This window comes from Leuciscus leuciscus (assembly GCF_965113295.1).
Source record: "Leuciscus leuciscus genome assembly, chromosome: 5".
Taxonomy (NCBI): domain Eukaryota; kingdom Metazoa; phylum Chordata; class Actinopteri; order Cypriniformes; family Leuciscidae; genus Leuciscus; species Leuciscus leuciscus.
In genome coordinates, this window is record NC_138729.1 from 23115099 (window position 1) to 23129714 (window position 14616).

At 38.5% G+C, this 14616-nt stretch overlaps 1 protein-coding gene across 1 annotated transcript in view; it reads right to left on the reverse strand.

Moving 5' to 3' along the window:
- Positions 1-10704: 10704 nt before the first annotated feature.
- sv2ca (synaptic vesicle glycoprotein 2Ca) overlaps positions 10705-14616 on the reverse strand; it is a 54770-nt gene continuing 50858 nt past the window's right edge. The window contains exons 7-13 of the mRNA XM_082170014.1: positions 13576-13686; positions 13405-13493; positions 13156-13320; positions 12925-13058; positions 12583-12786; positions 12329-12488; positions 10705-12184 (exon numbers count right to left, since the gene is read on the reverse strand). Coding sequence (XP_082026140.1) covers positions 12001-12184; positions 12329-12488; positions 12583-12786; positions 12925-13058; positions 13156-13320; positions 13405-13493; positions 13576-13686 — 1047 coding nt within the window. The 3' untranslated portion in view covers positions 10705-12000. The remainder of the gene's footprint in view (positions 12185-12328; positions 12489-12582; positions 12787-12924; positions 13059-13155; positions 13321-13404; positions 13494-13575; positions 13687-14616) is intronic.

Consider the following 14616-nt stretch of genomic DNA (forward strand, 5'->3'; position numbering starts at 1 on the left):
ATACGCAAATTCTTGATGTCTGTGTGTGCCTATATAAAAACTTTTTTTTAAAGTTTTTTTTTTTAAATTGATTTGATCATATGTTCTTGGAACATGACCTAAAGATAAAGACGAGTTAATAATATTGAGGAGAGGCTCTTCCACTACAGGTAACACTTCTTTCAGTAGTTTAGTTGGTATAGGATCTAATAAACATGTTGTTGTTTTAGATGAAGTGATAAGTTTATTTAACTCTTTTTGTTCTATAGTTGTAAAGCACTGTAATTGTTCTTGCGGGGTGATAATTGAAGCTGAATTATAAGGCGCGATTGAAGATTGAACGTTTACAATTGTGGTTCTGATGCTTTCTATTTTCTCAGTGAAGAAGTTCATGAAATCATTACTACTGAACTGTAACGGGATATTTTGTTCGGGTGACGTCTGTTTATTTGTTAGTCTAGCCACGGTGCTAAATAAAAACCTTGGATTGTTTTGGTTGTTTTCTATTAGTTTGCGGAGGTGCTCAGCCCTAAATGGTTATTTAAAAATGATCCCACATTCAGTCCTGCATTACTAATTCAGTTTGTTTGCAACAAAACAAAAACCCATTAAAAAAGCCAACTGGCTTCAGGACGATGGACCCGCAAGTGCAATGAAAAAAACGATTTGTTGAAATTAATCAATTTTAGTTCAACTTAATGCATTTGTTTAAATGTAGATAAAATCAATTGAATGCAACCACTTACGATAATTAAAAAAATATATATTTCAACGAATAATTTTTTTCAGTGTGCTATAATTTCCTACAAAAATGCATCATCCCTTCAGGAAAAACCTGGCTCATGAAAGGACTTGAACTGGGAGGGAGAAGGGCTCTCCACTGAGCCGCCCTACAAGAAGTCCCTGTTCTCAAGAGACAGGCACAAGGAGGAGGAATATAATACACATGATTTTTTTTTTTTTTTTTTACCCCAAGCACTCTAGCAGCTTTAAAGTCGACTTTCTTTCTCTTCATGTCCTGCTCTGCTTTAACCAGTTTCTCTTGCCTTTTCCTTTACTTCCAGGCCAAGAATGTTTCCAGAGTAATTTGAGGAACATTTGTACAAAAATTACAGCTGACCATTACAACAGTTTTGAAAAATAATATTCAATGCAATGACATTCATTACAATGTTACTTTACAATCATGTTCTGTGACACTCTTTTCTCTTCCTTCTCAACCGCGTGTCGATCAAATCCTCCAGCAAGATCTTTCTTTTCTTCTTTCTTCAGAAGCCTACAGGAAGAGTTCGGCGGTACCTACAGTTGCCATTGCACGCCTTATGTAAATAATAATAATAAAACAATTATTTCCTTTTATGATGGGAGACAAAATCTAAACGGGTTGAAAACAGAGTTTATTATGTGAACAGCAGCACATATGTGCATTTGTATTATCATTCACATACAAGATTGTCTCTGTCAGACTAAAAAAATAGACTACTAATGCTTAGTAGATTCAGAACACACAAAAAGCTCTTTCTCAGGCCGCACTCAAGAGCTATAGTAAATTTTTGGAAGCAGGAAAAGTCACCAAAGCATTTATGAACTTCAAAAAGAAGAGAATTCAGTTAACAAAAATAGATACGAGTTAGCCACGAAGGATTCATTCACATAAAAGATTCATTGAAAAAACAGATATGACCAACGAACAGTTCCGAGCAGTTCCTGATAATGCTGGCCTTTATAGACACCACTGCATACAGAAGGGGAATTTATACCCTATATAACTGAATGACAATGATAATGGTGATAGAGAATCATATAGTACATGTGACATAGAGCTTATGCAGCTCTAATTGACTTACTGCTGATATCAAGTGTTGTTTACATTTAAATGAGCCTCCACACTCTAAGTCAGTAGTTGACATTTGAAATCAACACAACTGTCCCTGCAGCCTTGAAGTTTGATTATACGTGCTACACGCTCTTCACAACTCTTCAGGTCAGTACGTATCTTCAATTTGTCTAATTTTGGAAGTTGTTCTTTGGTCATCAGCATGGAACAGCGTCGCTCAAGAAGAACCAGGGCTCGTCTCGCACACCTGAGGGGATTCTTGGTGGAGGGTGTCTCTTCCATTCAAGACCTTTCACAGCTGGCAGCTGTAGTCAAGTTAGATCACAATTACAGCTGCACCTCTGTGGAAGTTCAAAGACCCGACGGTTTAGAAGAGCGCTACCTACAGAACGCTGCTGTCCTTCCCGACATCCATCCAGCAGCCTCAGTCTCTTCAGTGGACGTGTGTCAGCAGGAAGAGCCTGTCTCCATCCATGGCTCCAGTGTGCAGGGCTACCAGGGCATTTACCACTCTGTGATGGAGCCCATGAAGAAGACACGCTCTGGTCGGCACCTTCCCTACAGCCTTGACCTGGGACTGACGATCAAGCAGCGGCTGTGGGAAACCCTAAACTGCCCTACACTGGTGGAGACGGAGCAGCCTGACGGACGTGTCCTGATCACAGAGAGCTTCTCCACACCCAGCAGAAGAAGCTTAGCTCCACGAATCCATGTGGACATCAGTGAGGAGCCCCTGCCTGAGGAACCCAGAAGAAAGAAGCCCAGACACTGAGTGTTCAGTGTCACATGGAGGCTGGAGTATCACACAGCGGGGCCTAAGCATGTAAATATTGTGTATACCTTGTAGGCTATATAGTTATAGAGTAAGTTTTATAGTTTGAAGAGTACGTTTTTATTTTGATGAATATGTTTTTAGCACACTGCTATGAGATTGTTTGGATGCTTTTGGTGATTTTGTTATGTGGCTCCTCCTAAGTTGTTCTAAGTGGTTTTTAATGCATTGCTACATGGTTGTCACAATGTTTGCGGTGGTGTTGACGTGTTTGGCAAGGTTTTCTGAGAGCTTGTTAGCTTGTTGCTGTGCAGTTGCTGGACTTTCGGAGTGGTTTTTCATGCATTGATACGTGGCCGATAGGATGTTTTGAGTGATTGGTTGATATGCGGTTGCCTTTAAACCTGTTAGGTTAGGGTAGGTTAGGTTAGGGTCCCTCACACGGTTTGCAGCTTGCCGTGCTGTGAGGGCTTGTGTGCATCAGTGATGCTGAGAGCTACACCGCTGGTACATCACAACTACTGGTAGGGTCACCCATAGTGGACAGGTCTCAGCTGAGGTGCCAGACGGAGACAAACCACCTTCTGGACAGGAGAGGATTGGCCTGATGTTCTTGGCAGAAGATCACAGTCTTGTGACAACGGCAACAACAACAGAATTACCTGTATGGAAGAAACTTTAAACTGATTACATATGTGGAAGCCATCGATGGATCGATGGAAGCAACTGTTCCAACAGAATGAGGAAACACAGAATGGTTTAATATTGGTAAAGGTGTACGACAAGGCTGCATTCCTTCTTCAGCACTCTTGCAACAGCGTCCAGCCAATCGAATTTGAGGGCCGGTAATTATATAATATTTTATTGCTTCTTAAATGCTTCTATGCGTGTGGTAAACATTAAAAATAAATCACTTCTGAAATGATCTCTAAATTTAGGGATATGATGACGTAAATTGATTGGAGCATTGACAATTATGTAAATACAACAATTACTATTTACTGTATAACTAAACAGTCATCTAAAATTCTTAAACCAGAGCTTAACAAAGCAGACTGTACTTTGTAACGTAATTATTCACTGATTATTATGAATAATCAAAACATGCATACTAAACATAAAAACTAACACGGAAGTGAGTTAAACTGCAATTCGTTGACTGGCCGCTTGAGGCTGGTGTCAAAAGTGAGTCAAATCTGTATCTCCCCCATGTTAAAATGGCAAATTTTACAGCAGAAAAAAACGTGTTTACAGCCTGGTGTCTGTATGTGGCTTTGGTCTATACAGCTAATTTTGCCCTTCATGACAACTGTGAGGGGGGTGAATTTTTTTATAACTCATCCGTTTAGTTGATTAATCCTTAAAGTTCTGCATAATTAAGGGTGTGTCCACGTTTGAGTGAAAGGTGGATTGCTGCTGATGTCAATGTTAGCCGTTTGTCTGCTGTTACTAGCCGTCACTTCACCTCAGCAAATTTTAGCTGCTGAACTTGCCATCTCTGCAGTGTTTTTTTTTCGGGATTATTTAATACAATTTAATACACCCATTACTTCGCCCACGGCTTAGGATTCCGTCGTTGTCGTCGAGTATCGTTCGAGAGAACAACCAGCGCTGTATTTCAGTTGTTTTCCTCTGTGAACATGCACTAATGGATGTCTGACAATTTCGTTGCTTTTTGGAGTTTTCAGATTTAAAAACGTCAATAAAGGCTCGTTCGTTCTGCTCTCACGGAACAGATAGATTATAATATGCTTATGTATCGTCAGATGAAATCCTGCAGGTGTCGGCGCTTTCTCCGTCCATGCAATAAATGCACATCCTTGAATGAGCGCATTTACTTGAACTTCATAGGCAATATATCTATGGTTTAACCCATTTGAGAGGCGGCCAAAATCAGAATTTAAAATGGACTGAATAAGCTCTCTACGTACGAACTTGACGAGCGATGCCGCGCTGACGGACCGTAGCCTATAAAAAAAGAGTGACTGACATGTATGCACACAAATCACTGTCACACACACTCTCTCAGAGTAATATTAAGTTACTGCATAATACATTTTCAACTAGCAGAATAGTACAGAATCACGATACACAGTCTCACTTGTAGCCATGTCTAACTATTATAATATTTCGAAGGGCAAAAATAGGAACTTTTAATTGGCTTTACATCATCAACTGTCACTTTAGCGCGAGGCCCTGTGCAGTCGCAGACTTGGTACTGTCAGTAGCATAACGTTATACGCTGATTTCACGCAGCCGTTATTTTGAAATCGAAAGCGAGGCTCCGGTGGGAAGAAAACCGGAAGTGTCGCCTTTAATCACAGGAGAGTCGTGAATGCGATGGCGTATTGTTGTGTTTAATGATGTTGTGTCAATTCTAAAAATTTACACTTTCATACTGTAGACTATATACAGTGAAATTCATTTATAAATAAAATAATTTTTTTATATATAATTCAGAATGTAAAAAAAGAAGCAGGAATGAACTATATACATATCCTATATTGAATATTAACATCCAATAGTGTAAATCGCGGCAGCAGCTTCAGGTTGGTAATCCAAGGCATTGTTGTTTATCTTTACTTCCGGGGTTCTTCCCACCGGAGCCTCACTTTCGATTTTAAAATGGCGGCTGCGTGAAATCAGCGTATAGCATTACCTCCCCAGCCTGAGCTAACTCGATCACGTCGAGCTAGGTGGGCGTGATTTCAGATAGCCAGGCTCCTCAGCTCCACTCTTTGCCCATTTTCTGTTATCCGGGAGTGACGCAAGGCCAAGATGGCGACGGCCGGCTCCACCCACTTTAGGCTTCAAAAATGCTCTTCAGAAACCTACGGGTGACGTCACGGACACTACGTCCATATTTTTTTACAGTCTATGGTAGTAACCCAAGCACAAAAAGAACTACAAAATTCGACTGCTTTACGGCATACCTCACTTCCCCCCCTAATACATAATTGAAGGTTGACCAGCAAAACACACAGGACATCGTAGTAATTATACTGTTGGTACTATAACTCCATCGCTAAAATGCAGTCTTCATTTGATTGTTTTAATCGTCTGCGAGCAAAAATAAAAGGCTAAACTAACTAACTGTTTACTGATAGTTAGCTAACGCTATATCGGGTGCCATTAGCAAAAGCTACGTAATTATGGGCTACTACATACCTTCATAATTATGAATAAATGAGTAAAACTTAAATCCCTTGTCTAGCAGAGTACTCTGGGCTCTGGACGTCCATTTGGCAATACGGTGTACATCTGAAATTGATATTAGGGGTAGTTCCTGTAAACACCGGCTATAGAAGGTCGCCATTACTACGCTGTGTTTACCTCAGTAGCTGACGGCCGGAAGTAGTTAAACCTGTTTTGTAGAACCCGGAAGAATGTTGCGCATAACCCCTATTCTGTTCCCTACCGGAATTCCTGTTCCCCCTCAACGAGCCGTGTCTGCTCACAGCGCATGCATGCGTCAAGCCTTAATAAACCTTAATAAATCAAAGCCTTAATAAACATTACATTGAAATCGGTAATAACGTTTTAAATTTGAAAAGAAATAATCAGGATTGAATTGACAGATGGGGAAAAACTCGCTTCTAATAAAAAAATAAAAAACGCCTACATTTCGGGAAATAAATACAATCCTTTTTTAACCTTTTGGCTTCCCGTACATCCAGTTGTGCTTCTTGCTCGTATTCAGTTCTGATACGTATGGTAACTCGGCAACTACGCATGATTTGTAGTATGATTGCGTAACGGGAACAGGAATTCCGGTAGGGAACAGAATCGACTGCTTCACCGGACGAGGATCAATATCGCTCGCTGGCGTGAGCTAAAGGAGGAGGAGGGGTGCCCGACCGATGCTGACTTGGCCGTCATGCTGTTGGACTTGTAAGTATATTGCTTGCATACTATCTCTAGTTTTTCGAATTTGTTGTCTGCCTGGCTATGTTACGGAAGCTATCTGGTCCTCCATTTATCTTCATGAATCAAGTAATGCTAGTAGAGGAGCAAATTATCAATCTGGTAACTTAGCTAGTAAACGCTAACATGCTAGTTTTCGATGAAAAAAATAAAACCCATGATATTATATTCATATGACATGCTGAAATATATGCCACTGTACCTGGGATGGTCAGGCAGTCTGCCCAAGACGTGAGAACTCCTTCTGCAGAGTTCGGGGGTATCGGCTTGTCAACAAATGCATGTGTATCCCCTGGTGTAACCATGACAGATTTTACGACAGTAGTAGAAGACAATACTGTTTCCCGACTGTAGGGGGACCCCGAGTGCAAAAGTTACTGGGTGTTGCTTTAACATTTTACACAGTCTGCCTTACTAAAACTAACTTAAAAATAAAATGTACTGAAAAACTAAAATTATAAAACACTCTCAACTAAAACAATCGCAGCGAGAAAAACAGCATCAGAAGCTCAAAACTATTGCTGTCGGTCACCAGAGCGTCGTTTCAATATGTAGTGGCATAGGTGAGAAAATAATAAATAAATAAAATGCATTTTATTCAAGTTGTACTTTTTCTGAATTTAATTTCTAATGTCTGATTGTCATCATCATCATCATCATCATTTCTCTTCATCCCCTATGGGACATAAGGCTTCAATGAGCCCTCTCCATTGTATTCGGTCCCTGGCAGCATGTGGGGCCTCTCCCCATGAAAGGTTCATCTGTTCCAGCTCTTGTGTCACAGTTCTGCGCCAGGTGGTTTTGGGTCTCCCTGGTTTTCTTTTACCAGGTGGTGTCCATCTTAGGGCGACTTTTGTGATGCTGTCCTGCTCCATCCTTAACACGTGTCCTAGCCATCTCAAGCGTCTGTGTGTAATCTCCTTGGTGATACTCCAGCTTCCCGTTTTCTTGTACAATTCATTGTTGGAGATCTTATTAGGCCAAAATATCTGGCATATTCGTCGGAGGCATCCATTATGGAACACTTCCATTCTCCTCATGTCAGTTTTGATAACTGGCCAGCTCTCTGAACCGTACAGCAGAACAGACTTTACATTACAGTTATATAGGATCATATTCGTTTTAAGGCTGTATTGTTTTGATCTCCATATAGAACAGAGTTGGGAGAAGGCACCCTGAGCCTTTCCCAGCCTTGCTTTTATATCTTTAGATGCCCCACTGTCCTTACTGATGAGACTGCCCAGATAGGTGAAATCTTCCACAAACTCAAGTGGTTCCTCATTAACAAGGATGGGTGCTGTGGGGATGGAGTTGACACACATCACTTGTGTTTTGGAGGTGTTAATACTGAGCCCAACTTGTCTGGCAAAGTTGTTCAGCCTATCAGTTTTAGCCTGCATGTTGTACTGGTTGGTTGATAGGAGAGCAAGATCGTCAGCGAAGTCAAGATCTTCCAGCTGGGAGAATAGAGTCCACTGGATGCCTCTGGGTCTGTCTGCTATGGTGTTGGTTGTGATCCAGTCTATGGCGACCAAGAAGAGGATAGGGGAGATGATGCACCCTTGTCTCACTCCGGACTGCACAGGAAACCACTCAGAGAGGTGATTTCCCATAATGACACTACACTTAAAATGTTCATAGAATGTTTTTATGATTGAGATGATCTTTGATGGTATTCCATAGGACTGCAGTATCTTCCAGAGGGTGTGTCGATGGACACTGTCGAATTTGTATGTCTAATGTCTGATTGTATTTTAATATAACTATGCAATAATACAAAATTAATTATTATTAAAAATATATTAATTAAAAAGATGTATTCTTTTGTATTGGTACTTTTATTGCATGGACAAAACAATTGAAACATTCATCAAAATATCTTCTTTTGTGTTCATCAGAAGAAATAAAGTATTATACTGTTTGTTTGTAATGATGTGAGGGTGAGTAAATTATGACTCTTGAGTTACTATCCCTTTAATATCTGCGAGCTTGATTTCCAGAAGGCCGGTTTAAAGAGCAGAAACCTCTCAGATTTCATTAAAAACATATTAATTAGTGTTCCGAAGATGAACGAAATTCTTAGGGGTTTACTCACCTCAAGCACTCTGGCAGCTTTAAAGTCGATTTTCTTTCTCTCCATGTCCTGCTTTGCTTTGTCCAGTTTCTCTTGCCTCTTCCTTTACTTCCAGGCCAAGAATGTTTCCATACTTTAATACTTACAAGGTTTTTGATATTGAATCTTTTGACACTTCAACAATCACATCTGGCCAGTCTTTTCTCATGGCCAGAATTCACCCTTTTCACATTCTAAGGATTTCCTTCAGATTAACAGGCACAGACACTTTTCAACACATGTTTATTACCTTCACAAAATATGACAGTTATATTCTTTTGAATTTTTCTGTCATGAAACACAACAGTGTGATATTCTTGGAGAGATGAGCACACACACCCACAAAGTTTAATACATGCAGTTTTGATTAGCGATGTCTCAGGACGGCTGAATCTTAGGGACAGTGTGCTGCAATGGCAAATGAACAATGGAAAGTTTCAGCAATGTACGTACATTAAAGCTTCATCCATTGCAGTCACCAAAAATGTGTACACACAGTATTCAGCTTTTGAGTCGATCACTGTGACAATATGTACAAAATATACACGGATAAGCACACATTTACCCATACAAAGATATACACACAAACAGTATGTACTGTTCACAAAGCATACACACATCATTTCAGACAGTGTTAACACTAAAATATATGCACAAATAATAAAAAAGGTTTTCAGATTAAGACCGGCTTAGATCAAGGACAGTAGGCCTACAGCAATCATCATTTATAATCTCATTTATAGGCCTAAATAATGCCTTCAAGAAACTGCATAGCTTTGCTGAGACTGAGACAGCATTATGCCGGTTAGTTGGAAGCCAAATTAGATTTTTTTTTAAAAACATCAGTGATACTTTGAGGTCTATTTTTCTTACTTTTTTCTTATTGTAGACCTCTCAAAACATTTAAAAAGCTAGACAATAGTAACATTATTGATTTGTGACCCTGGATCACAAAACCAGTCACAAGTAGCACGGGTATATTTGTGGCAATAGCCAACAATACATTGTATGGGTCAAAATTATCGATTTTTCTTTTATGCCAAAAATCATTAGGATATAAAGTAAAGATCATGTTCCATGAAGATATTTTGTAAATTTCCTACCGTAAATATATAAAAACATTTATTTTTGTGACTGAATTCAGCACAATCGCTAACATAAATGGACAACTTTAAAGGGGATTTTCTCAATGTTTTGATTTTTTTGCACCCTCAGATTCCAGATGTATAAATCTCAATTTTAAAAAATTTACCCATGCGACTGGTTTTGTAGTCCAGGGTCACATTTATGTTATTCAGAGAACTCTATTTGGCACTGACTGCAAAAGCTAAACTGTAAAATGTGACATTGAAATGTGGATTGACAAATATTTTACTGCTAAGCATATCAAACTGCTGAGGCTTGTAATAACTTTTCATTTTAGGGGTTAGTATATAAATATTATTATGAAGACATTATCTATGGGCTTTAAAATACAACTGTATAACAAAACCGTTCCACTGCATTCAAAGGTTTGAGCTCAGTAAGATTTTTAAATGTTTTTTTTAAATACATCTCTTATTTATTTGATTGTAAAACCGTTATATATTATAAACTATTTTTAGAATTTAAATAACTGTTTTCTGTTTTGTATATATTTTAAAATGTATTTTATTCCTGTGATGGCAAAGCTGAATTTCAAAGTGTCACATGATCCTTCAGAAATCATTCTAATATGCCAATATGCTGCTCAACAAACATTTCTTACTATTATCAGAGTTGAAAACAGTTGTGTTGCGGAAACAGTGGTACATTTTTTTCAGGATTCTTTGATAAATAAAAAAGAAGAGCATTCATTTGTAATAGAAATCTGTTGAAACATTATAAACATCTTTACTATAATTTTTGATCAACTGAATGCATTCTTGCGGAATTAAAAAATGGTAATTTCTTTTAGGATATTTTGTTTTTTTACTCACCACAAACTTTTGAAAAAAAAAAAAAAAAAAAAATATATATATATATATATATATATAATATATAATATATATATATATATATATATATATATATATATATATATATATATATATATATATATATGTTGAATCAACCAAATAACACATAATTCTCTTCCCTTGGCTTGTAAATGATACTTGTAAATTAATCATGTGTCATGTGGTTATCAAACACATCTCTCTTCCCCTCTCTACAGATTGTAGACCCCATATGTTGAGGCGGGCCCTCTAAACTCCCTCTGCACCAAGTGTCAACACGATGAGCCTTTGACATTGTACATAAAAGAGGTTTATCACCAGCCTGATTCTTATCAGTCCTTTCTGTCAGATTGTAAGATGGTTTTCATAAATGACAGTGGCAGAAACACACTCTGATATCAATTACAGCAGCTACCTCATGTTCATATGTGATAATGATCGTATGTAGGAGAGGCACAGTTTCAAAAGGCCATTCGCTGTTAGACAAATCACAAAGTGGCAGAACAAGTCAGATAACACATGTCTGTTGTATATGAAATCAAACTGACTTCATTGATAACAATACAAAGCTTTACGAGCAAATTATACTCCACTTATAAGTATCTCCGGAGCACAAAATAGGATTTTGGATTTTCATAAATCTGGCTAAAGGGAATATTATACATGTGCTTAAAGCATGAGAGTACAGTGCACATTTGTGGCCTTTTCATCAGAGGTTGGAGTACATATGCAAAAGGCGTGATTATAAAAATGCTGATGATAATAGTTAAAAATAACACCCCCCAAAAATAATACTCAATGAAATTGTTCTAATAACAAACCCTGCTCCAATAATGTTTTCACTATGTATAGTCAAATTCTGAAACTAGGCACTGAATAAAGAGTTGTTTACCAGTAGACCAGTCTCAGTCTCTCATCTCTTCAGTAACTCTCTGGGTTCAGTCAGCCAGCTGTGATGCAGCTGTGCCGCCAAGCTCTCGGCGCATCTGATCATCCTCTCTGCATATTTGCAGCAGGTTTGGACGGCTCATTAATAGCTTGTTTTGCTCAAATCTTAATAAGGGGACATTAATATTTATGCTCACGTCCATTCGTAGGCCGTTACAAACCCTTGAAAAGCCACAAGGAAACACAAGGGTTTTTGGTCGAATCAACCGTACAGTATGTAGGTGCACAAGTTGTATCATTGCAAAAGGAAAGTGTAAAGATTGTCAAAATATTTACCCACTGTTTGAGGACTAATTGAAAAGGATCTTGTTTTGAGCCACCAACATCCACCAGACTATATAGAAACACCACTGAAACAGTATATGCATTTATGCAAGTACGCAATGTACCGTGATGATTAATGAGGGTTAAGTCAAGCCTTTTGAGTTTCTCCAGACCTCTGATACAAGGGTTACATGAGGACATTAGACCTGGTGTCAGGTAGTCGCAATCCCACCAGACCTCCGCCAACAAGCACTGAGGAAGCCAGAAGAATAGGGATAGCTTTGGTGATGCCAACTAAAGATCCAAAAATCAGATTTCCCATCGCCGCGGCTAGCTTGCACAAGGCATTACAGAAGCCAAATCCAGTACCTCTGAAATAGAGAGGTGGAGGGAGGGAGGATGGATGAGAAAAAAGGTAAAAAGTTGGTGTTACATTGATATTTAATAGCTTTGAGATTTGGGAGCTTTGTTGTGTGTCTGTTAGCATATTTGATTATTTATGAGAACAAGCCCACCTTCTGTCCGTAGGGAACAGCTCTACTGTCACAACGTCCAGGGAGTTCCAGGCAGAGATACTCAGCCCATTGTATAGGCACAACATCCCAATCATCATTGACTCACTGGTGCCAAACCACAGGAAGAAGCAGCTGATACCAGACAGGATCATGGAAAACCCTGACAAAACAAACTCAATACTTACACACTATTCTCTCACACAATGATAAAACGTGTAAATCTCATATATTTTGCATAAACTTTTCTGTCTCACCTAACATAGACAAGCGGCCAATTTTGTCCATGAGAAGTGCAGACACAATGTTGCCAGGCAGAACAGCCAGTGTTCCCAAGAAATTGACAAAGTAGACCCAGTATGCACTATAATCATCCTCAAAAGTCATTTGACAGCCTGTTTTGTTGTGGTAAAATGTGCCGTTTATGACGTCTGTATTTATCAGTTTGGAATCGTCAATATCTGTCAAATGAATGAATTCATTTCATGAGATTTAAACCACAGTAGAAAGTGATGGTTAAGTATGCACAGACATGTAGCAAAATGGTAAAATGCAGAAAAGTGGTCTGTTTTGCATTCAAAAAGAAATGACAATTTTACCAGTGTTGTAGAAGACAGCATCAATAAATGTGCAGTTTCGAAAGAAAGATCCCACTGATGTCACATGCTTAAAAAAGCAGTTTTCAAAGGTGGAATTGATGAAAGTGACGGACTTGAATTTCATACTTAAGAACCTGTGTAACAAATATAGGAAATTAATTACAGTGTGTAATAATATGCAGGCATACACAAAATAAGATTTAGGATTAAGATTGCTGTGACATAAGTCACCTGTCATTTATAAATAAGCTATTGGTGTGTATCTGGTTCTCGAGGGTGAAATTGAAGGTGAAGTCTTCAATGCGTTCGCTGTTATGCCTTTGTACTTTGGAGGCGTATTCATCAGCCTGAAGGTGCTTGATGACGTCAGGGAACCACACTGATAAACCATAATACCTGCAGAAGTATTGGAGTTCTTTAAAGACTGGATGGATGGATGGATGGATGGACGGATGGGTGACACAAAAAGGAAGGTCTTACCCAAATGAAAGTGTAAGCCACACAATAGCAAGTTTCACTGTAATGTCTTTCAGTGGATAATTAAAACACTTCAAGAAGTTCAACCAAATCTGGAAGGACAGAAAAAGGAATTATTTTCATTTGTATCATAAAAAATATCACAAGTATCCTGTAATGTATTGTGAATCTCACCCCATGAAGCTCAGTCTTTATTCTGAAGATCGCTTTTGAGAAAGAGTTGCCGGATTCATTCTGCATCTCCACAAACTCACCATTATGCTTTGGGATCTTAATTCTGTTCACCTACAAAAAGAAACAAGACTAAGGCATATGGGCTTTATTCTATGATGAAGATCAAGCTGTCACATAAATGTTACACTTTTATACCTTATACCTGATGCGCTATCTATTCCAGTTCACAAAGACTGAGTGCAAATGTTGCCTGTATTTGTTTGTCTAGCGTGTCAATGTGTTCTGTTAATCCTCATACTGTTTCAAATCAGCGGTTAACCTAGCCTTTCATCAAAACCCCCACAGTAATCCCGTAGCTTTCGTGTGCACACTTTTAACATCTAATACTACGGTGATTTATATGCTATAGCTACAACTATCAATACATATCTTACTGTTTAAAACCATGCCATTTACTTCACAATCATAACCAGTTACAATAACCACGCAACACGTCTTCGTTAATTATGTATCTGTTTATTTCGTTTAAAAGGAACATAGCTTTGACATACCATCTTTGTGTCTTACTGGCGTCTCCTGTTTGTTTGTGTAAAGGAATATTTGCTGCAATTGTGGGGTTAAAATGACGCTATGACTTCCGGGTCAATAGGAAGTGACCCGGAGTTTGAGTTATTAATTTTTTAGCTGTTAATATGACTTGTGGCTTTGCCAAATGTTAGCTGGAACCATAGAAATAATATTCTGTAATTTTCTAGTTTTTTAGATGTAGCATTTCGGCTGTTTTTAAGCATTTATGGCCTATTCACCTGAGCCACCCCTGTATTGTAATATTGTGTTGGTATGTGCCAATTCCAGGGGTGCCTTCAGGCCTATAAAGACTAGTAGCTTCAATCTCTCTGGGGAGCGTGAGGTGAGAGGACATAAGTCTGTCGATGCTCTAAGTATAGTGGCTTGTGCAAAGGTCAATTTTTAAGCAGCTGCAAAATTTTTATTGTTTTTTTTTTACTCTCATGTCAATTTACTTTATTTACTAAATAGTAT